Source organism: Ursus maritimus, unplaced genomic scaffold (assembly GCF_017311325.1).
Source record: "Ursus maritimus isolate PB19 unplaced genomic scaffold, ASM1731132v1 scaffold_7, whole genome shotgun sequence".
Taxonomy (NCBI): Eukaryota; Metazoa; Chordata; class Mammalia; order Carnivora; family Ursidae; genus Ursus; species Ursus maritimus.
In genome coordinates this window covers 6095543-6120431 of record NW_024426885.1, presented here as the reverse complement: position 1 = coordinate 6120431, position 24889 = coordinate 6095543, and the positions used below count along the sequence as shown (strand labels likewise).

The 24889-nt window shown below is 42.1% G+C and overlaps 1 protein-coding gene across 1 annotated transcript in view; it reads right to left on the bottom strand.

Moving 5' to 3' along the window:
- Positions 1–24889, bottom strand: part of ADAM12 (ADAM metallopeptidase domain 12) — a 338285-nt gene that overhangs the window by 246795 nt on the left and 66601 nt on the right. The window contains exon 3 of the mRNA XM_040624298.1: positions 2045–2118. Within this exon, the coding sequence (XP_040480232.1) occupies positions 2045–2118 (74 nt within the window). The remainder of the gene's footprint in view (positions 1–2044; positions 2119–24889) is intronic.

The following is a 24889-nucleotide window of genomic DNA, read 5'->3' as shown; positions in this document are numbered from 1 at the left end:
TGCCTTAGTAGACAGGAAACCATTCTCAGAAAGAACCATGAATGAGGCTACTGAACCACTTCACAGACTCCGAGAACCAGAAGGGCACTAAGAGCTGCATTTCTCTATGGAAAAGTATGTCCATTAAAAAGCTAAAGGAAGAAGCAGGTTATCAAATTGCACACAGACCACAATACCCACTAGGAAGACAAAAAAATCCAAGCATATTTATAAGGAAAACATATCTTTGGACAACCACTAAAATATTCATCAGGATTGTGTTTGGTAATAGAAGTATTTTCTTTTGGCTCTTTGATCTTTTTTTCCCCCTACAATTTTCAATTTTCTGCATTGGACATGTATTCCTTTCAGAGTAAAAACAAATAGATTAAGTTTTTTATTAAGTTGATTTCCACTTCTCTACCTGACGTCCTACCACCACCTGGGGGTCTGGAATGGACACCACTCCTGCTGTTCACCACATCCCCCAACACTCTGACGAAAGGACCAGTTGCCCAAATCCAGCAGCAATCCTAAAACCCCATTAAGGACATGTAGCTCCATCAGAAGCCTCATTCCCTTCTGATCTTTCAGGGAATACCTAAGTTTCATCCACTGAGATATTTCAAAACCACATACAAACAGCAATTTACAAAAATTAAAATGTCCCACCATATTCTCACATGAAAAAAAGAAAATAAAGCACGAACATATTTGCTTGGCTAAAAGAGACATACCAAAGGCAACATAGAGGTTTCTGTTCAGCTCCCTGTTCATCCAAGATGTATGCCCGAACCTCTACTTTAAGACCATCAAGTCATGAGGAAGGCTAAAAACACATCATTTATTGCTTACAAATGTTTTTAATCCATTTAATGGTGACAGCTAAATCTACAAGATATATGAAGAGGCAGGTTGCTATCCCGTTTTACATATATTCATGTTGTGTATTTGTTTTTAAATGTAAATATTTATAAATTTATATGGATCTGTTTTTTTTTTTTTTTTTTTTTTTATTGCTGTTGGCCGTGATGTTAGATACTGAATGTGAGAATTGGCCATGACGATCTCATTGATCTGACCTGCTTGGGACCCTCAAATCAAAGCACTGGGACCATAAGTGATCTGACTTGTTCACATGGAGACAGAGTCAGGTTTTTACGACATCTGTCTCGGGCAGAACTCAGTTCAGGGAAGCTCTCTTATCTACATGATCACATCAGCAAAAAGTCAGCCTTTCACTGATGGGTGAGGAACAGGAACGAGTAGTTCTAGAAGATAAAAACTCCCGTTTTGAATCAAGCAGGACGTGGTAACTTCGTTTACATCTTTAAATACGTATTATTTATTACAAGCACGCAGGTCTTTGCTGGTACGAATCAATTAGAATAGTATGGTATCCTCTGGGTCTAAGGAGCCCGGGGGCTAGCCAGGATATAAAGGATAACAAGAACAGGGCTTGTGTTACTTATGCCTTGAAGCAGACAGTTTTCTACTGGGAAGTCATACAAAATATGTAATAATATCCATCTGCTCCAGGAAAAAAATATAATACCATTTTTGGAAATTTATATAATTTTGCAAAAAAAAAAGGTCAAATTTTTAAATGAAAAGATAAAATAAATACTTTGTACCACTGGAGACAAGCTCTGAAAGATAAATAAACCATTGGTATTTTTCAAGGAAAAAAGAGGTTCTATTCATTTGACGCTATTTCTCCTTATATAAGCCAGGAATTGCCAAAAGTCAACTAATTATGGAACACTATTATTTGAACAGAAGATGCTTAAAATCTATCCTTGACAAATCAGGCTCTGAAAAAGAGAAACATCAGAACTATGAGAAAAACCTGCTGATTTACAAAGCTTTTTTTTAGAGTGATAAAATTCTTCATTTTTCCACTTCATTTTTTCAAGTTAATTCCAGCCTCAGATCCAAATTGGGATTATGAATCCATGCATTTCTTTCTGTTTCTCTAAATGCCAACATAAATTACACAGCACTTTGAACCCACAGCTCCTAAATTTCTCCCATGGCACAGCACACTAGAATTAATGTGACTTACTCGTTTCTTTCCAGATGTATGATCAGTTCTTTGCTTTCCAGTTGTATTCGAAAATTCAACACTTCTGGATGATTCTGAAAGATAAATAAGAGAAATCAGCTGAAACACATTTCACATTGACTTGCCAACATTTGAATGTTCTGAAGGCATATTCAACAGAGGGAGAGAAAAATACATTTTCTTCTTGGGACCATTCTGAGATCCCAAGTAGAGGAGACCAGGTCAACCAGGACTAGAGTCTGGAAGATGTACTGCCACCGTTCGATGATACAAATGTGGCCTGTGCCCCTTTCCTTTGGCCACATACCCCTGAGATCCTTCTTGACACTGCCCCCTCCCACGGTGAACTTCTTCCTCAGTTTCCTTGTCTCTATAAAGGGCACCTTCACTTCCCCAACTGCTCATGTCAGAAATGTGAAGTCTGGCCTGAAACCTTCTCCCTCTCCAGCTCCTCTAAATCCATAAAAAGGTCTCACAGTGCCGTTCTCCAAAACACAGCTCCTGTTACATCTCACAGCCCTCCACCTCACTCCAGTTCAAAGCTCAGTCACCTTGGATCGGGATTACTGCAAAGCCCTTCTACCTGGGTCCCTCCATCTCTACCTTTCCTTTCCTCCCATTCGTTCTTCAATGGCAGCAGAAGCTTATCTTCAAAAATAGCTCCTCATCAACCCAACTCCGCTTCCAAGGAGCTTGCACTGGCATCCAGTGCTACGATGCCAACTCTTCAACATGGCCGGCGGTACCAGTATGGCTCTCCTCCTCACTCACACTGGCCTCCGGGCTCTTCAAACGCACTGAGCTCCTCTGTAGCGCTGATCTTTGTACAGGCTGTTCCCTCTGCCTGGAATGCTTCCCCTCCAGCTCCTCCACTCAGTACCAGCTTTAATGTCAGTAAGTCAAGGAAACCTTACCTTGCTGCTCAATCTCACTGAGTGCCCCTCTTCCCAGACACGTTGTCTTTCAGTCCCCTGTCCTTGCCTTCCTTGTAGAAGGAAGAACTCCCTTTCTACTTGTAGTAACTCAGTTATGTTGATTTGTGGGCCGCTTGCTTATTATGTCCACAAAGGTGCCAGACAAATAATAGAAGCCCAATTAATATTTGGTGAATGAAGGAATTAATGAATAGGGCAAATGTCTCTACCAATCTCTTCTCCTTCTCACGAGGCAGACATCCTCCTCTTCCTCTGGGCTCCAGGGAACCCAGCTCACGTATGCCCGCCTGTCAGCGGGGAGCAGGCGACTATACTGTTCTGCCCCGGAAATCTCAATGAGCTTCTTGCCCTGCCCTGAGAATGCACCTGTGTGCCAGTGTCCCTTAACTCACACCCTTACCCCAGGTTCCCTCCCAGCTAACCCCGGGTGGTCATGTGCACCACACTCCTACCTTTGAGCCCAATCAGAGTCCTTACCCAAGTCAAAATCTACTTGCCAACTCAAAGGTATTCTGTGAAGCCTCCCTCTGCCCCCTTCCCTGCTGTGTAACCTTAGTGACTCTGGAACAGTCACTTCCAACCCCTCCTTATCCAGACCAGCATGTGTCAAACGGGGGTTCTATGTATTCACGGGACAGTTCTCACTAGGAGAATTTAAAATTTTCGATGTTGATTTTTAGTAGTTATTTACTTATTTAGTAATTATGAAAAACGAATGCTGCATTTGCATTCTGATGACCTGCTAAGACAGTCCCCCAGCACTCAAGTGGGAGCCCGGCAGTGCTGCCTGACACTCCGGGCTACACGTGAAGGGCAAAAGAGGGGTTCATGCAAAATGATGCAGTCTACCTAAAGCAGGGCCAAATGCCATCAAAGCCCAGGGCAGGAACTGAGGTTTCTTAGGGGCTTAAAAGGAGCAAAGCAGAGGAGAGCTGGTCATCACGTGGAGTAGGCACCACAAACGCAAGGGCGCCCCGCTCCCAGTGGTCGGCGCTGCGGCAGAGTTTCACGTGGCGGCTCATCCCTGCTCAAACGTCATCGCCGCAGGAGATCAGTGCTGCCGACTTCACTGGTGGCTTTGCCCACCTTTGCCCTGGAAGTTCTTGCAGTTTTACGCTTATGTAATGAAAATAAGACGTTTGTACGTAGTGTTCTAATATTCTGGTGTTAACAGGCACTGTCACAACTCCAGAGTTCAGGAGACTTTTCTTACAACCCGGCATTTCACCTATACTAGGGCTCAACTAACCACACGTTACCATGTTGTAAGAGAAGATGGACTGTAAGTTCCAACATTCAACATTAGTTCAAATGAAACGGAATTTAAACAAAAACCCTAACAACAGAAGGTCATGCGAGCGTTGGGAAAAGGTTAAAACGTGCATGCACTCGTGCCATGGGGCTGGGACAGCATCATCAAGGGCGAAACGCTACTTATTTTCAGGGCTGTCCTTCACCCATCTGGATAACTTTCTGATGTTGAATATGGTAGCCATTAGCCACATATGAATTTACACTTACATGAACTGAAATAAAATTTAAAAATCAGTTCATCAGTCTCACTGGATGCATTTCAGCCTCGATAGCTAGATGTGGCTAGTTGTGGCCCCCGTTGGACAGAGCACAGTGACAATGTTCCTACCTTCCCAGAAAGTTCACAGACAATTCCATCTTCATTGAGCATCTCTGAGTCAGTAATAAAGACCTAAAATTTGCATCACCCAATTGCTGTCTGAGTAATAGACTATTTTAAATATTGGTGCCTTCAGGGGATATAATTAGGTGCAAACCCAAGTGGTTTTTTTAAGTGCACATTAAGAAAGCTCTTCTCAATTTTAATTGATGAGCGATATTGTTTTTTAAGGAGTTACTTAAGCTTGAGAGTGAAACTGGTAAATTTCATATAAATGAAATGCTTATCTATATTTTCTGGGTTTAAACAGATCTTGTTTTGTACAGACTTATTCTAGCAAATGACGACACAAACATCTAGCGATCTTGTAAAAACCACACACCGTAATTGACATATTTTGACACTATCCGATGTTTATAAGAATTTTATGGGTTTCTGAGTGCTTGCTGAACTTTTAAAATTAATATTACTATTCCCATCCTATGCAACATTAAACACACATTATGTCTTTAAATTTTAAAATAGTGCATAAAAGTGCTTATACGTCCTGGATTGGCTTTTGAGTCTGTCACAGGGACTTTTGCCTAAATTTGCCTATATTTTCTGACACTGAGATTTAATCACAAATACACATAGAATGTTCTCTCCAGGGTTTGCCACTTGTACTTATTGATTTCTTAGAAAAATGGGATTATTAATTAAGTTTAAATAAAATATTAGAACAAAAATATGTTTCAATATTTCGTCAAGATGTGCCCAATGTATATGTATGTATATTTGAATGTGTTTTATATATGTGTATGTGTAAATAACTTACTTTAATTATAAGTTGTCTTTGCCTAAGATATTGAAACATGTATCACATTTTAAAGATGAATCCTGACAGTTATATTTGTGAACGGTTTAGCTAGTTTAAACATTACCATTTGTACTAATGTCACAGGAAGTCCCTAAAGGACCTGTTATAACATTCCAGTGTCAACATCTTTCAAATGAATACATTTTTCCCTAGGGAGGCAAAAAAGATTTTATCTGTATATTTTAGTTGGGATTTAATGGTACAGGAGAAATCAATGGGGAAAAAGAACAGAGAGCTATTTTCATTCAAAACCACTAATTGCATTAGATTGCTCAGGTTAAAAGCATGTATTCATTCCATTTTCTTTTGATTTTTATACATTGGAGATAATGAACTAGTGCTGGTTAAATATAGCATTCCTTTTCTTAAACATGATATATTGATTAGCTTAATGGAATAGTGTCTTTTAGTGAGTGCTTAAAGAACTGCACTTGCTGAATGAATCCATTCAATGCTAATCAATAGGAATGTTGTGGCATCATTATAATTCTACTTTTTTAATTGGGAAAAGTATACCCAAAAAAGAGTATACAAAATGTATCAGTACAATTTTATTTTTAATTTTTTTAAAGATTTATTTTATTTATTATTGGGGGAGAGGGTCAGAGGGAGAAAGAGAGAGACTCTCAAGCAAACTCCCCGCTGAACACAGAGCCCAACGACGTGGGGCTCAATCTCAAGACCCCGAGATTATGACCTGAGCTGAAATCAAAAGTGGGACGCTTAAGGTACCTACCACTCAGCTGAGAAATCAAAATATTACCAGAATCTTAGAAGCCCTGGTATTAGTTTGCTAGGGCTGCCATAACCAAGTACTACAGGCTGGGTAGCCTAACCAACAGAAATTTATTTTTGCACAGTTCTGGAAGCTAGAAGTTGAAGATCAAGGTGTCAGCAGGGTTGGTTTCTTCTGAGTCCTCTCTCCTAGTAAATTCCTCACGGAAACTATGCAGGCAGCCTCCCCCAGAGGGTGTGCTCAGGCAATTCTGCAAAGTAAGGCTCCAGCCAGGACCCCACCCCCCATCTCTGCGACCCTCAATTGCCCTGTGCTCCCTGAGGTCAACCACAGTGCATCTGCCCAGCACATTCTACTTAACTGGAAGTATGAACAGATGTTTAAAGGCGATTTATTAATTAGCTAGAGTTTCTTCCACATGGTGCTGCCTTGCTTTAATCTGTGTCATTGGGAGCTCCCCCAAACTTGAATTTAAATTAGTTCACCCACGGTGGTACAAACTATCTCTAGTCAACACATGTAGCTTTTCATGGAGGCAGGGATGCCCCCAAGGGCTCGCTGATGGATGGAATGATACAAAGTATCATCTCCTTGGTGTTTCCCTGTCCTTAAAAAACAGCCAATTTTCAGCAACTTAGAAAAAATCGGAACCAGATCCTGAAGTTGAAATATGGTGGCAGCGAGCCATCAGAAGGAAGGCAACTACAGGAAAGAAAATACGGTGTAGGGTCAATAACCAAGTTCACTCCCATCCTGGCTTCTAGGGTCACCCTTTCAAAGATGATGGTCAGTTCTGACCCAAACTCACTCATCTCAACCGTTGATACTGGAAGCTCAGAGGGATCTAATTTTTCAAACAGAACAACAATATTAAAATACTGCATTTGAGGGACTCTGAAATAACTAGATCCCTCTCCAGCACTAAATAAATGCTTCCGACTACAGCCTTGGCATTCATGGGGCACAAGGGAGTCGTTTATTGCTATGAATATTTAGAGGCAATCTTGATTACCACTTTCATATTAGTGGGCTAGTTCCACAGCCAGGAAGATATGCACACCGTGGAACTGAGAGAGGGCACAATTGAATTAACTGCAGGATAGCACAGGGAGGAGTGAAGGCATTGCAGTGCCGTAATGGGGTGGCCCTGGCTTGGGGTCTCTTACTACATAAATGATAATAATGTTTATTCATGAGTCATCGATAATTTTTTTTTCTGACGGAAACTGACCTTAACAAACACCTTGTTAAAATATGCAGAATGGCACGTATTAATCTCAGGTAAAAACGGCTTTTGAAATATAGGTAATGTCATTTTTAAGGTTTCTGTGGGTTAAAATGTTGGATTATCTTTAGTACAGACTCTCCTTAAGGAATTTGTGTGACATGACGGGTTGACAGATTTTCAGCCTGCTTCTCCATTCCCACGACAAAACTCACCAACCTCACCGCCACCGGCATGCGTGATGCTTGCAGTTCAAGTTCTTTATCCTGAGGCTGCTGGAGTGATCACTAATGCTTAAATTTGCAGCAGACATTTTTGATTTTCATTTTAGATTACTGTAGCTATAGCCAAAACATCTTAAAAGCCTTATTTATTCATTGAAATGTTGCCAGTCTCCCCCGTGTGCCTCTGCATGTGACGGGTTCGTAGTCCCCCATGCACTGTGTTCTCTGGCTGAGGACCGTGGCTGATTCTGAAGGAGACACGGTCATCTGTCCCTTCCTGCAGCTCACTACTGGGTTGTAAGAGGACAGTGACAACATGACTTAACAGAAAGCAATCTGGAAAACCCTACGATGCAGGTTTCTCAAACTTAACGCATCTAAAATTCATTTTTTACTTTACGGCCCCTCCATCCGTTCCAAAGAGGAAGCTGGGGAAAATCAATGCTAGCTCTCCCCCAGAGCGAGCCCAGCGACAATGCTCTCTCTTAAAACCCTTCAATGGTGGCCCATTGTACTTAGAATAAAACCATGGCCTTCATACCATAAAGGGTCTGGCCTCTGCTCACCAGGCTTCTAGAACACCATTGAGCTGGCCAGGCTCCAGCCAGCTTCCAGGCCTCTCCACCTGCTGACCCTCCACACGGAGGTCCTCCCTGGGCTCCACCGCCAGGTCTTAGGCTGGACATCGCTGCCTCAGAGAACCGGGGGCCGTCTCGGTGGGGCTCTGTTCCCCCACACCCAGTTCCCATCCTTCCTGGATTTCCTCATTTGTGATCATTTATTGGTGTGTTTACTTCACTTGTTGACTGTGTATCGCCTAGTAAAATAGAAACTTTGCAGGGGAGGGGAATTTTTCAGCCTTGTTCCACATTCTGCTTCCAACACCCAGAACAGGAGCACCTGGAAACAGGGACAGAGGCTGTCAGAGGTGGCGGAAGGAACGCGGTCCGAGGGGTAGCGAAGAAACCCCAAAGCCATTAACGTCAAGTTAGAAGGTATAAAAGGGACATCTGGACTGTCCTCCCCAGTTGGAGCTGTCCCCAGGCAGAAGCCTACGGTCTGTTCTTCTGACCCCGATGGGCTGCCTGCCTCGCCCCTGGAGGCTGATGTCCCTCACGGACCCAAGTGCCATACAGAGGATCCCTTTACACTGAACAAGGAACTGGGCCTTTGACTATGACTTGTATTCTGTTCCTTTAAGGAGGGTGTGTGGGCTTGCTGGAAGCTAAATTCTTTACATTTATACTTGGGACTGATAAAAATGTCTAGTTCCTAGTACTCTCCTGCTCCTCGTGCTCAGTTTCTTTGGACCTTAGTGATAAAGAATCCAAATCAGAGCAGAGGGGTACAGAGTGGGTGGCAGGAGGAGGAGGGCAGGTGATAAAGTATAAATCAATGTGAAACAGACGGCAGACTGACAGGGTGGCGGGTAGGGAGAATCAGAAATCAGAGCCATGTCAAGATGAGGGTGGGTGCTGAGCAAAGTCAGGGTAGGAGGGATTTGAGGAAGACTTGTTTGCTGGTAATAACTTACTCGTTATTAACTGTCCCAGGCGTGGGGACCGTACCCTGGATGCATGGTGACATGGTGGCTCAGGGGACAAGACTGGGTGGTGACATGGTGCCGAGATCAGGCTGCTGAAATTCACCTTTGACCACTCTGCTGGGCCTCCGTTTCTTCACTGGGAAAACAGGGATCATTGTACTGTTCTGTCTATCAGTGTGGTCAGCAGAATAATGGGGCCTCAAAGAGGTCCTCATCCCTGGAACCTGCAAACGTGTGACCTTACTTGGAAAAAGGGACTTTACTCGTACGACTAAGGGCAGGACTTTGAAAAAGTAAGATTATCCTGGATGATTCGGAGGGACCCAAGGTAATGATGAGGCTCCTTAAAAGCACAGAACCTTTCAGGGCTGGGGTCATTGAGAAGCAACACACAGTGGCCTCTAGAAGCTGGCAATGGCCGTCAGATTACAGCCAGTGGGGACGCTGGGACCCGGCCCCACGGCCTCACGGCCTCAAAGAGCAGGATTCCGTCAGCACCTCAGATGAGCCAGAAACAGAGCCTCCCCCATGTCTCCACCAAAAACAGCAGTCCATGAACACCTTATGCTAGCCTGGTGAGCTCCGAAGCAGAGAACACAACCAACCCACCGGACTTTGGTCTTCAGAACTGACAGCGAGCCAGTGGGGACTGTTCTGAGCCCCTCAAGCTGTGGTCCTTTGTCACAGCAGCAACAGGGAACTGACATAATCAGGAGAGATGGCTATGAGATTCAAATGGGAAATTGTCTGTTGGGAAACCATCATGTGCGACAAACGGAAAATGCAGGTCTGTTCTAGAAATCCAATCACAAGTGAGACTGCTCCTTCACAGAGCGACCATGACAAATGCTCCATCGCTTACTATTTATTGCCATTTACCCAAAATGCAACCTTTTAGGTCTTTTGTATTTAGATCTAAATAAGGTTTTTTGGTGTTTCTTTTTTTTAGATTTTATTTATGTACTTGACAGAGAAAGAGAGAGAGAGAACACAAGCAGGGGGCGCTGGAGAGGGAGAAGCAGGCTCTCTGCTGAGCAAAGAGCCTGATGTGGGACTCGATCCCAGGACCCTGGGATCATGACCTGAGCCGAAGGCTGACGCTTAACTGACTGAGCCACCCAGGCACCCTAAATAAGGTTTTTTAAGCTAACAAGTTTTCAAAAAGAACTATCATACAGTCATTAATTGGGGGCCTAATTACGAGCCAGGTACTGTGCCAGTTCCATGTGGGAAGATCTTATACCTGTATGATCAGTACCACAGAAGGGATGGAAGATTCTGCAAGACCCACGGTGATACTGCACAAGACAGTGAATGCCCTTCATTTTGATGTGAAATATTCTAAAGGAAGTACTTTCTAAGATTTGCTTACTGATGTCAGGGACATAATATTGGAAAGCAACACAGAGCATTGCTTTTCAGAATGACTTGTGTCTTCTTGAAAGACACAGCCATAAAATAACATGCACGGTGTTTATTAACTGGAAAGCTTGGTTTTCAACTCAAAGTTCATTTATCTAACTAATTTGATGTCTGGAAACAGTCATGTACCATATTTTTCTACAACACCATTTCAAAACTGTCAGTCAGAGGAAGTTAATAGCTTAAGTTGCTAGTTTGTTTGCCGCAAGCTGTCTTCCAGAGAGAATACCCCATTCACGTGTTGACTGAGGGCCATTTATAAAGCATCGCTGTAATCTCTTTCAAATAGCATTAGCAGAATATAATAAGCCCTTTAAAAAGTAATCCTGCTATCGATCAGAGGCACTGCCAAGTCATTGTGTACTAAAGAAAGCCCAACGCAAACAAGTTTTTCTATTACAAACAGAATTATAGCTAACTGCTAATTTTTTAAATAAAACGCGCTCTAAGTGCCCCATGAAAAATCACCCTAGAAGCCACACAGAGATCCAGGAGAACTCGCATTTCACAACCTCAGAGAGAAACTGGAGTGTGACTCTCACCAGCTTTGCCTATCGCTTGTCCGTCTCGCTGGTTCCTGGGGTGTTTGGGCGTCAGGATCAGGAGGAAATGGGAGCAGCAGAAGCTTCTCCCAGTCAGGAGAAGGACAGCGGAGCACGGGCTGTGGGCCAGGATGGTCCAGCGGGCAACTGAGACTCAAGAAGAGCAACCCAGGGACTCAAGTGGCCCCGGCAGCCACCACATGAACCTCCCTTCCCTGGGCTGGAAGGACTTCACACCTCTGGGGGATAGAATTTTCCATCTTCAACCCAGCTCCATTCTGGGACAGAGGTCCTCAACTGGTACACTTTGCTGAAGGAAAATTCGAGTCCAACTCTCTTCCTGTTAAAATATTACTGAAACCGACCAGTCATAAATCTAGTAACACTTATGGCCGACTTTGTCCTCTACGTTGAAGATTCCCGATTCCAAATCCCTAGCTCCGACCTCTCTCTTAAGCCCAAATGGGTTGCAAATGCCCCACAAGCCACGTCCAACAGAGATCTTACCAGTAAGTCTAACATGCAGGTTAAAACCCACTCACGTCTCACCTCCCCCCTGCCAAGTGCATTCTCCCAAGTGCATTCCTCAGCCTGTTGATGGGGTTGTGGGATACAGGTGGGGTTCAGTGGGGTGGAGTCCGGAGCCAACGACCAAGAAAGAATTCTTGAGACGTCTTTGGTGCAAAATGGTGGTTTATTAGAGCTCGGGGACAGGACCCATAGGCAGAAAGAGCTGCTGCCCCAGGTTGTGAGGGGTGGCTGATTATATGCTATGGGGTTGGGGGAGGTAAGGAAAAAGGGAGGTTGAGAAAGTACTTTCATATGTCAAAGAAGACTCACAGGATACCAGAGGCCTCGCTATTGTCAAGTTAAGGTTGTTTACCCCTCTAGTAAGGCATTAGCATGAAGATAGTTGGGAACTTCCTGGAGGCTGCAGATTATAAAGACATTTAATTGTATTTACATTTCCTTCTGGAAGCTAGGTTATTGATAGAAATGCTTTGTTCTTGTAGATTGCTAAAACATTTGTAAACTGAGGGAGACTCAAGTCTTGCAGGATTGTGGTATCTATAGGTTAACTGTTTCTTTGTCCTTCAGGGCAGCCAGGCGTGCCTGAGGAATGTCACGTACATACATACATCCCATGGGGGGGGGGTGCAGGCCATCAGTTTCTGCTTTGTCCTCAGCTTGCCTTCTGTTCCCTCATCACTGTGATGCCCCCCCTTCTTACCCCTGCTGTCATCATCCTCCTCAAAAGGCCACATGCACACCACCCTCTGACTCCCTTCCTCTTGGTCCTACGTTGAACTACGGGCCCAGCTCTGGGCTTCTCCCCCTGCCCCCACGCATCTCTGTGCCTACTGCGTGGTCCCCAACCACCTTTGCTCTGGCCACTCTCTCAACAGCCCGTGGTCCACATTATTCTCTGGCTTCTCTATGGCTGCAGGACTCAATTATACTTCTCTCCTCCATCCTGAGTATGACATCCTGGGTTCCTCAGCATCCCTGACTCCCGAGTCCGCCCACCCTCCCTCTGATGAGGGAACAGAAGGCAAGCTGAGGACAAAGCAGAAGTTGACACCCCACAACACATCCCCCCCCCATATATGTGACATTCCTCAGGCACTCCTGGCTGCCCTAAAGCAAAGGAAAGAAAAAACACATACTTAACCTATAGAGACCACAATCCTGTAAGACCTGAGTCTCCCACAGTTTACAAATTAAGCAATCTATAAGAACAAAGCATTTCTATCAATAACCTAGCTTCCAGAAGGGAATGTAAATACAATTAAATGTCCTTATAACCTGCGGCCCATCCACAGATAACAGAAGTGGGCAGAGTGTAATGTTCCTGCTGGAATCTCCCATCTTCATGTTGATGCCTTACTAGAGGGGTAAACAACCTTAACTTGACAATGGCAAGGCCTCTGGTATCCCGTGCGTCTTCTTTAATAAATGAAAATTCTTTCTCAAAACCTCCCTTTTTCCTTACCTCTCCCAACCCCATGGTATATAATCAGCCACCCCTCACAACCCCGGGGCAGCAGCTCTTTCTGCCCACGGGTCCTGTGTCCATGCTTTCATAAACCACCATTTTGCACCAAAAACATGTCAAGAATTCTCTCTTGGTCCTCAGCTCTGGACTCCACCCCACGGAACCTCACCTGAATTCCAAAACTGCATCACCTCCACCCCTACTCACTGAGCCGGAGCAGGCTGACAAACACTTTCCAGAAAGGGCCAGATAATAAAGAATCCATATTTTAAAGAAAGACTTTAAACTCGATGGGCCGTATGGTCCCCGCCATGACGCCTCGACTCTGCTGTTGCAGCACAGACGTGGCCAGAAACAAAAGGTACGTGAACGAGCGTGGCCATGTGCCAGTAAAACCTTATTGATGGAAACTAAAATTTGAACTTCATATAATTTTATGTATCATAAAATATTATTCTTCTATTGATTTTTTTTCCAGCCAATAAAAAATGTAGAAAAACATTCTCGAACCTGAGTGAGCCCCAAAACCACCTGGAGGGCTCACTGAAACCGACTGTCGAGCCCGTCCCAGAGTTTCTTACTCAGCAGATCTGGGATGAAGCCCGGGCTTTTGCAATTCTAGCAAGTTCCCAGGTGATGCCGACTCTGCCCATGTGGGCACCACGTCTGCAACCCCACTGTGCTAGAAAAGTGTGGTTTCACAGGGGGGCCATTCGTGAGGTCCCCTCACCCTGCAACTCTCGATGGTTTGGCCCCAAGTGCTGTCAATTTGATTTAGTTGCTAACATCTAACAGGAGAATTCACAGACAAATCTGGACGTGAAGCTTCTCGAAGGGGGAACAATAGGGGGGAAAATGGCAACCCTGGGCTTCCACATCAGGTGGTGACAACCGGCTCAAACAGAAGAGACTGTGCCCGTTCTCCCAGCCCCACCATGCCCTAGTGTGTCTGTCCACAGAGGCCGCAGGGCAGAGGTAATCTACCATCTTATGCCTGGCCAGCCTCATTCGTTCGTAACACCTGCCTGGCCCCTCGTGGCATTCGAGTTCACCTGAATCTCTGGTCTAAAGTTAGATAGGATGAGCACAGAAGTAGGATGATTGTGAGAACGCATGGGAGGACTGGATGAGCCCACCTTTTCTTCTCTAGCCTTCCCTTCTACTTCCTGAACTCCGCCCCGTCCCCTAGGGTCCCTGAGGTGCTCCTGACCTTCCAAGCTCTCCCCAGAGGCTCAGGTAGAACCCTCTTCGCTACCCTTGAGACTACACATCCGCATTCTGCCTGGGGTACAGGTGTTTCTGTCCATGGCTTTATGCTCACCGAGCTGTAAGCTCCTTGAAGCCTGAGCCAACTCTGAGAACCCATCAAGATGCCTCGAGCGCTGCCTTCCTGAACATACAAAGGACGAAACTAATGCTTATTTGATTACCTTGATCAATACATTAAAAAATATTGCTTACTCCTTCCTTCATCAGATATTTATGCGCCTTCAGTACAGGCTGTCTACCCTGCTAACCAATCTTGACCTTTCTACAAAGCCTAAGTTTATTAAAATATCATATTTTGCTGAACAAATGAGTATATTGGCTATTTTGTTGTTGATGCTGTGTTGACAGAGTGAGGTATTTAAATTCAACCTTGATACACACTATTTTCGCACCAGAATAGAAAACCTGGTCCTTGACGGGAATGAGGCTGGAAGCATCGCACATGCATGATCACCAAATCCTTAGCCTATTTTGGGCCTCCTGTAGCCCATCTTAAACCAAACCATAAGAGTGTAAACAAGGCAGCATTGAAAGGGTCCCTGTGGAAACTGTACCAGGACAATACTGGCTGCCTTCAAATGAATATGAAAAATGGAGTTCACCGTCAGTGCTGTCATTTGCATCACTGGGGTTGGCCATGGCTTTGCGTTTGGGAGGACAGCTAGGAGCGCGCTGGGCTCCCTCCGGTCCTGTGGGAAGAGGAAAGAGTGGCTACATTCTTATCAACAACCTTATAATGACTATGCAAAACTGGACCAATAATCAACTTAACTGGACGTTAAAACTAAGTAATGTTGACCTGACAAAAGTGAAAGAGAAAAAAGGAGACAAGTCAGCTAGACGGACGTAGCACATAGGTATGAATAATTTATGACTGACCCTCAAGATTTTTAGCCCAGGAAAGCCAAAATCCCCCTATTTTCTAGAGACAGATTGTCATACAGAGATATCTGAAGTCCTGCTGAAAAATCTCTTATTTGTAATAATTGTAAAGAAAATAGTTCAGAAAAGATTTCAGATGAGTTACTAGTTAGAAGAAATTTTGTATAAACAAAATTGTGTATGTCTATATATTTCTTAATTATAAAACAAGATCTTAGGCGTAGGTGCACTGAAATGGGGAGATGTAAATTGCTGCATGGTCGTCAGGTTTAAGTTAAAGGTTTCCCTGCTCATTTTTATAAATAGAAAATCTGTGTGTAGTGGAAGATAAGAGGAAGTAGCCAGGTAAGCCCACCAACAGCTTCCCCTTGAACTAGAACTCACTTTTTCATTATAGTCTCCTCACCTCCCCAGGTAAACTAGGATCACACAGACCTGAGGTCAAATCCAAGACCCATGACTGACCACCTCTGTGACTTAGTCATAGTTAGCCTCTCTGAGCTTGTTTCCTTGCTTGTAAATCATAATAATACCAGCTGGGAGGATTAAGTGGCATGGTTTATGTCCATAGCTGGACAGGGTCAGCACACGGGAAACACTTAATGTGATTGACCATAAGGATTACACCACACTGCCATTCGTACTGCTCGTACCTCTGTTTCTTTTGTCTAAAAATATATTTTTGCCTTCCAGTGCAGCAAAACATCCCCATTCTTACAATGTAGTTTCCATTTTGTTACAAACCATAACATCTTACCACAAAAATACAAATACAGACATATTTATTTTCGTTCTTTCACTGGAATTGTTGAAAAAGAGAATTATTCTCAAGAATCTTATCCAAATGATCAATCACAGCTACCTACTAAGAAGAGAAAGGTTACTGAGTCCCTTCTCCATAATTCCAGGAGACTCTTGCCCTCCTCACAAACACATACACAAGCTCCCACCTTCATTCCACCGATACTTTTTTTTTTTTTGCCTTTCCAGAAAGGTGTTGTTTGTAAAGAAAAACCAAACCAAACCATGGAATGTGGAGTGGACAGAAGGCAAGCCAGTCTCTTTTCATCTAACAATAAAAGCCAAAAAGAAACCAGAGTGGTAAGGCACTGGACAACAGGGGAACACGCACGCTCTGTGGTTAAATCATGCATCTGCACCTTGCGTCTACTATAAACAATTCAAAGTCCTGGCAGGTAGGTCTCACGAACAGCGGCTGGAGAGAACAGCAGGCTCATAGCCATTCCTGTTTGTGGGAACCCTCAGGAAATATGTGCCAAAACATTTTTGAAAATAAAATGCTTGGCAGGTAACTTCTTCTTCCTTAATTTTGAATACCCTATTGAAAAGAACTACATTTTCAAAGTCGTGCAAAGTTATCAGCCCCTCCCCCAAATACATCTTTTGCAGGAACTACATACCCCTGCTCCTTCCACTGTTTTCTACCTCGTTTGGTTCTAGACCAGTCACCATTGTGGGACTTTATTCTGGAATCATGTCAAGTGAACTGGGTTCTTAAAATGCAGCCATGGTTGTAATAGATTAGATATAAGTGACCTAATTAGGAGTTCAGTGAGATTCCTTATCCTCCTTGATCTTTACCTGCAAGGTCTATAAATTTGATCCAGGACTGCATTAGCTTTTCATTTACTTTGATCCCCACTCTCTTTGTCCTATCAACTGCTCTTGCACTAGATCCCTCATCCTAGAAGTGTTAATTTTTTTTAATTGCAGTCCTTGTTATTTTACTTATTGATTTATTTTATGAGTTTTGATCCATAGTTCAAATTATTGAGAACTTTAGAAGCCATAACTCTTTTGCCTAACCTGGTAGCTACTTGGTGCTCTGCCAGGCTTATTAAAGTTTGATATTCCAGTGTTGGTGAAGTGCCAAGAAATGGGCACTTTCATGCACAGCTGGTACAAGTGTAAATTGGTACAGCCTTCCATGGAGCAATCTGGAAATAGTTATAATACTCCTTTAAATGTACATTTATTTAATTCAATAATTCTACTCTTAAGAATTAACCTAAAGGAAATAACCAGAAAAGTATGCACAGATAAAAGCAGAAAGACACTTAGCATAGTTCATATTGAAAAGTCAGAAAATACTTATATGTTTACCCCAGGGGAATATTACAAAAGCAGCACAGGAACCACAGGACACGATATTATGAAGTCATTAAGTTGCTGGAACGAGAATGGGGAAATTCTGCTTCTGGTGATGATGTTCTGAATAATTTGGACACATCATCCCACTGAAAACAACTAGACAAGGTGGACAAAATATATAAAAGTTCTATTTAAAGACAACACAGAGTTTCCAAAATATGTAAGAATTACAGGACCATGACTCAGGTGGAAAAGGAAACCCATAGTGTGATACCAGAAGTGGAGGTTAACTTTTCTATTTATGACATCTGCAGCATTTAAAGAGGCAGCTGAGGGTCTGAAACTTGAGCAGAACTTCCACCGGATTCACAGGGTGAAGGGGACAAAAACTGAAAATCAGAGTCTACTAAAAGGTGATACTGATAAACCCCTCTGACTCTGGACTTTGGGTTGGGATTTTGAAATGCTATAGTCTAGGAGAAAGGGTGAATGAGAGGTAGACTAGTCCTCACAGAAACTGAAACCAGCCCAGTCCCTGATCTTGAGTGCCCCAGCTTAGACATGAACCATATACAGTGTCTCAAACTATTTTTACACATCTCATACACAATGTCTGACACTCAAAAAATAACCAGGTGTAAGTGGACACCAAGAAGAGGACACTGAAAATCAGGAGAAACAACAGACAATACAAACTGATCTATAGGAGAGTCAGTTGATAGAGCCAACGGAAACAGACATTAAAATGATTATGCTTAATATGTTCAGGAAGTTAAAAGACAAAACGTTCAGGAGAGAACTAGAACTTCCTGGATATTCTAGAACTGGAAAATACAATTCAGTGAAAAAGTTCCATAGCAGTTTTAACACAGCTGAAGAGAGAAATGGTAGAGTGGAAAATAGGTCAGAAGAAAATATGCAGGACGAAAGCATAGAGACAAAAGGATGAAGAATTGAGAAAAGAGCTAAGGAGACCTATAGGATCTGGTGAATGGTCCATGCATGTGTAATCAGAGGCACAGAAAATGAGACAGGAGAAAACACAGTGGAAGCAATATTTGAATAAATTATAAGGAGGCATTTTTCAAAATTGGCAAAAGACATCAAGACCCACATTTTAAAAAAACACCATGCCTCCCAAGCACTATATAAAAGGAAAAACCACATCTTGACCTAACATAATAAAATTTCTGAAAAACAGAGATGAAGAGAAAATATAGTATCTTAAAAGGAACAACAATAATTGGCAGATGGCGTCACAGAAAACAATGGAATATATTATAGTGCTTAAAGGGAATAGTTCCTACCTAGACTTTTACATCCCATGAAATACCCTTCAAAAATTGAAAGTGAAATAAAGACATTTTCAGACAGATAAAAATTGAGAGAATTCAAAGGCAACAGACTGCATTAAAGGAATACTAAGGGCTTTCCTTCCTGCAAAAGGCAAATTACCCTTGACAGTTGCTTAGAGATGCAGAAAGAAATTAAGAGATAATATTTAACGCGTGGGAATCTTTAAACGAAAATTAAAGGCTGGGTGTTATATGCAACTAATGAATCATTAAAAACTATATCAAAACATATGGTGGCTAACTGAACATAAAAAAAAAAGAAGAAGAAAATTAAAGGCAGGTTACAACAATAACAAGAGAGATGGGGAGCAAATATAGCCCAATGAATGAGTTTACAGGAGTTTACACAGTTTCAATGACTTCATTTCCAGAGACATATTGTTCAACCTGAAGAAGCAGCTTTCAGGACCCCAGGTCTTGGTGTCTCTATCTGGAACTTCGGTCACTAGAGATATAGTCCAGATTTCTTCTGGCTACACCTATCTCTTTGTTGTCATGCATTTATCCAACAAATCTATTAAGCATCTACTACATGCCTTGCACTGTGTAGGGGACTGGGACTGCAGAGGTAAAGACACCCACTTTATCAATGGAGAAGAAAACCTCAGGGAGATTAAGCAACTTGCTCAAGGTCACCAGGCTCACAAGGGGCAAAGCTGAAATCTGGTTCTATTTCTCTGCCATAAATTTTTTACTAAGCAGCCCTGACTCTTAATAAAAAATACCACATATATGAATGCTAACTGGTTTGATGTATGTTATTCTTTCTCTCTCATGTTTTGTTGCCATTAACACTCTGCTTTTTTCTCTCCTATTCCTATATCACTATCACTCTCTCTACGATCTTCAGATTAATCCCCTTAATGCTCTTTCCTATTCCCTATGCCTTTGTTGAATAAAATATTTTGAATTTATTTGTGAAATGGGTGATCTTCTATTTAAGATGTCAACATGCAACACTCTGTAACTGGAAGACTGTCACTGGGATTTCTAACCATCTAATGCTATCAATCATACACAGCTGCTGTCCTCTCTCCCTGGCAGAGACCTGAGGTCAGGGTCGAAGGTGGCCTAGAAAGGAAGGCAGGAGACTGCTTCTTCCTTCCACCTGCCTGACTCCATCCCATCTGATTAATCTTGGCACTGGCGCCCTGGTGATACACAAAGGTGAGAAGGCCAGTGCTGAGGCTATCAGTGGGGCTCCTTCCTGCTTCTCAATTACCCAGTTCAGAACCTCGGAGCTAAGAGTTATTCCTCTTGACTCAGTCAATAACTTCTGCACATATCTGTATCACAATTTAACAACTTCGTGGGAAAGATTATTTTCACAGAGCAATGATCAATCACGTTTATATATAATGTATGGTCAAGATACAGGTTTATAAGACTGAAATACTGCTTCGATGATTTAATCTGAACCCCTATCTTATAGAAAGATAGTCTGTAGGCTGGAGGCCGAACTTTCCAAGTTTGGCACAGGAACAAACATGGCGAAGCAGCCTGAAGAGTTTGGAATGAGGAAAGCGTGTGGGGGTGGGTCTGAGGAACAATAAAAGAACGATGCCAAGTGATTATTTGATTTAAGCATCAGAACTGGATGACCCTGAGAATCCCTCTGGAGAACATATTACAGATTGTGGCTTCTCCAGAGAATGCTGAAACTTTAGATAAGGCCAGGATGTTTTTGTACACTATTTGTATGGTAGACCCTGAGTTTAGTTACTACCGGTACTGTTATTTTATTAGTAGTTAAGACAAAAAAAAAAAAAAAAACTGACCTGACTAGAGAATAAAATTCTGAACAGAAAAATAAAAATAACTTTTCAAACCCAGATGTAAAAGTCTCTACAGGGTGAGTGTGTGCTTCTTTTCACGTGTCCACAGATTAAGTGTTGCTCACGTACACACACGGCCAGTATATTTCATGAGCGTCCACAACCATATCTTGATGAAAAAGACCAACTTCTGAGAAGCCCAGAGGTTTCCGTCAACAAGTCTTTCCCTTTTCATCTGCTGAACAAAAAACAAGTATTCAAAACAAGTGACTCTTTCAATAGGTAGGCTGAAATCACCGGTTATCAACCTGGGTGATTTTGCCCCCAGGCGACATGTGGCAATGTGTCCAGACATTTTTGGTTCTCATGACTAGGTAAGGGGTGCTCCTGGCATCTAGTGGGTAGAGACCATGGATACTGTTGAACATCCTACAAAGCACAGGATAGCAGAGCCCCCAGCAAAGAACTGTCCCATCCGAAATGTTACTAGTGCCACAGTTGAGAAACTCCGCTATTAAAGTCTTCTTCATGAAGAGCTGTATTTAGCCAGATGGTCTATAACTTAATAAATACTAATCACCTATTGGATTACACAGCCGTCTTTCTCTTTTTTATTTTTATTTATGTATGCAAACAGATGTGTTATGTATTTTTAAGATCACCGTTGAATGGGAGAAAACTTGCCAAAATACAGCTACATTCAATCTATATCAGTGCGAATGCAGTTTCACTCAGCCCTAGAAATGACGGTACACTGGAAAAGAGATTAATGTGTATTTAATCTGGGGAGGTTTTCTGTAAGAGATAGTCTTCAGTTCTCATTTAAAGGAAGATTAGAGCATGCTGGGGAGGGTGGAAGGAAAACTTTCATGTTTCTGAGTCAGATGTGCAAAAAATTGGAGACAGGCAAAAGGAACATGGGGGTGAGGAGTGGAGTGGTTGATATACTTGGAACAGTGAATTTTTGGAGGGGGAGGTGTATTTATTTCAGATCAAGACTTGTAGGGTGTGACCATTTGGCAGGAAGATTTGAGGACAATCATCAAAAGTCTGTGTTTAATCCTGAGCAACAGAAAGCCAGGGACCATCATGGGTCCACTGAGAAATACTCAGAAAATAAAAATACACTGGTTCACTCTCCTCTTGTCCAAGTGGACAATATTGCCCTTTGTAAACACTCTTGTCTTTCCCAATTTCAAGGCACAGTTAATAATCTGCCTCTTTAATCCTAGTTTATACTCTGTGACTAGGGCTTAATCACTTAATCTATTTCAAATTTAAGGAACATACATGGATACCATGTATCATGACCATGGGACAGCTTGAGCCACTTAAGAAAAATTTCAAGTACAAATAGTGTGCAAAAACATCCTGGCCTTATCTAAAATTTCAACATTCTCTGGAGAAGCCACAATCTGTAGTATGTTCTCCAGAGGGATTCTCAGGGTCATCCAATTCTGATGCTTAAATCAAATAATCACTTGGCATCATTCTTTTATTGTTCCTCAGACCCACCCCCACACGCTTTCCTCATTCCAGACTCCTCAGGCTGCTTCGCCATGTTTGTTTCTGTGCCAAACTTGGAAAGTTCGGCCTCCAGCCTGCAGACTATCTTTCTATAAGATGGGGGCTCAGATTAAATCCTCACTAACTTGTTATTGTGATCACAGATGTGTTTCTGGACCCATCTTCCTTTCGCATGCAATCTCATGGAGTTTGGGCTAAAGATGGAAAGTCAGCAATTTTTAGAAAATAATTGGTCTTATGATATTTGGAGAATGACAAATGAGTTTTAGCAAAAACAGAAATTATTTTGATAAAACAGAATGCAGATAGATGGGAAGAATTCACCCCTTGCATGAGGACACTTAGGATAATGAGTAGAGGCCCAAGGCACAGGAGGACAGAAGAGGTCTGAAGAGTTTGAAATGATCTCTATAAATTTAAGTAAAAGCACAGTTGTCTCCTATCTAAAGTCAGTTTGTATTCAGTTGTTTTTTAAAAAGGAAACCACCAATGAAGAAGATACTGTTATGTTCAATTATAAATCACCACTGAAAAATAACTTTTAGAAAAAAAAGACAAAGATTTTTAAATAGGCAATATACAGCACACCACTACCAAAGAATGCATCTTTTCAGAATTATAAATGTCGAAACTGTATTTTGACTCTTAAGGCAATGAAACCCTCATGACTTCCAATTTCTACTGTTGACACATGGGCTATAATGCTAGGGAAAATGTGATCTATACAAGAGAGGAGCAAGAGGAGAGGTGGAACACCTGTGGAATGGGCTGGACATTAGGGTAAGAGGAGAACATAAGCCCAGGGAGGGACAAAGTGGAAAGCTGAGTGCCTGGACACTGATGTGTGGGCAGAAATAGGGGAGTGGGGGGGGTGGTCTGATCATTTCTTATATTTAATGTGCGAAGTATTTTTACATACATGAAATTAATGTTTCTTTAAGTACAATGGGACCCATTGCTGCTTCACGCAACATAGATATTCCTTTTCACATGTCGCTCGATAAAACCCCCATTCATCACAGTGTGCTTTTCATCGTTTTGGTATTTCCAGTTGCTCATACTAACCTATATATGTCCCTAATATAACAGCAGCTGTTGTCACTGTTTTTGGAAAAATACAAGCATCTTTGGACAGCTTTTCCAAGCAAAACTCTCATTTTCCTTTTTACTAAATTGGTCTTGATTCGTGGCAAGAGTTAAATAACTGCAGAAATCTGATTAGGAAGAATAATGTACAGATTACATAAGGGTCCCAGGTCATTTCCCAAGACAGGTCATTAGATTACTCCCTAAGAAGAGAAAATTCACACACAGCACTTTCTCAAGATACTCAGGGCAATTAAGAAGGTCTTACCCTATTCCTAGCTCTTGGGAACTTTCTGAGGCAAGGTATAATGGTTTGAGCAAAACCAGGGACAATGGTAAAGGGAGATTATTCTATACAGCAGAACACGGAAACAGGCAGTATGGTTCAATACTGCTCCCCCCCCCCACACACGCACACATGCAGCTTGAGACAGACTAACTGTACATAACAAAGCCTCTTTACCCCGGGTAGCTGAGGTTCCTCCATTAACTGCAAGGTAATAGCTCACCTTGCTTCTCCTAATTGTGAGACCACCATCATATTATACCACAAATTGGTTTGTTCATAGAAGGGTAAATATCCTAGGCCAAAGGTATGTTTAAATTCTCCCACCACAGTATAATATTACTTGACAGAGAACTACAAATAAGTTAAAGAAGTGTATTGGTATTTCCTTCAGCTTTTCTCAATCAGATTTCCTCCGGAGATTAAGCTGTAATGCCTTAAGATATCCATTATACATGATGAATTCATTTCTGTCCTATGAACTGAGAATGGTGCCGGCTCTGTACCATTCTTGGGAGAACTGAGAAAACAGCTACTGAAATCATCTTTTGTCTTCTGTGGTTCAGAACTCTGGTTATGCTGCACATAAACATCCAAATATAAATAAACAAGGCAATAAACCAATGAAGACAACTAAGAAACCAACAGTGTAGGAAAAAAATGGAATACTAAAACAAAACAAAACAAAAAACAAGCCCCAAACAAAACTTTACATTAAAACAAAGTAGGAAAAATAAGCATAAAAACAAATGGAAAAGTAGAAAATAAAAAGCAACCGCTACAATAAGAGGCAGAGGTGGTCAAACTGAAAAAGCAAGACCTAACTATATGCTGTCAGCAAGAAATGGACTTTAAATATAAAGATGTAGATAGGTTAAAAGTCAAAGGATGGAAAATGACAGACCATAGGAAGTGAAATACTAGTATTTGATAAACTGGATTTCGAATTTAAAAAATTCTGCTCCTTAAAAAACATCATTAAGAAAATACAGAGTTAAGCCACAGTGTGAGAGAAAATACTTGCAATACAAAGATTTTGTATCCAGAATACATGAAGAACGTTACCACCCAAGAAGAAAAGCATAAACAACCCAATTAAAAATGGGCAAAACATTTTGAATATTTGCCCCACCAACCTCCCAAAAAATATTTGAATGGCCAATAAGTACCTGTAAAAATGGTCAATCTCATTAGATATTAAGGAACCAAAACCACAATGGGTACAAATATTCGACCACTAGAACAGCCGTAATTAAGAGGACTGAGAATACCAAGTGCCAGCGAGAGTCGGATCAATCGAATGCACGTACACCACTGGTGGGAAAGCAAAATGGTGCAACTACTTTGGGAAACAATGCGACAACTTCCTGGAAATCTAAACATGTATTTACCATTTGAAATGAGAATTTCACTCCTAAATATTTTCCAAAGAAAA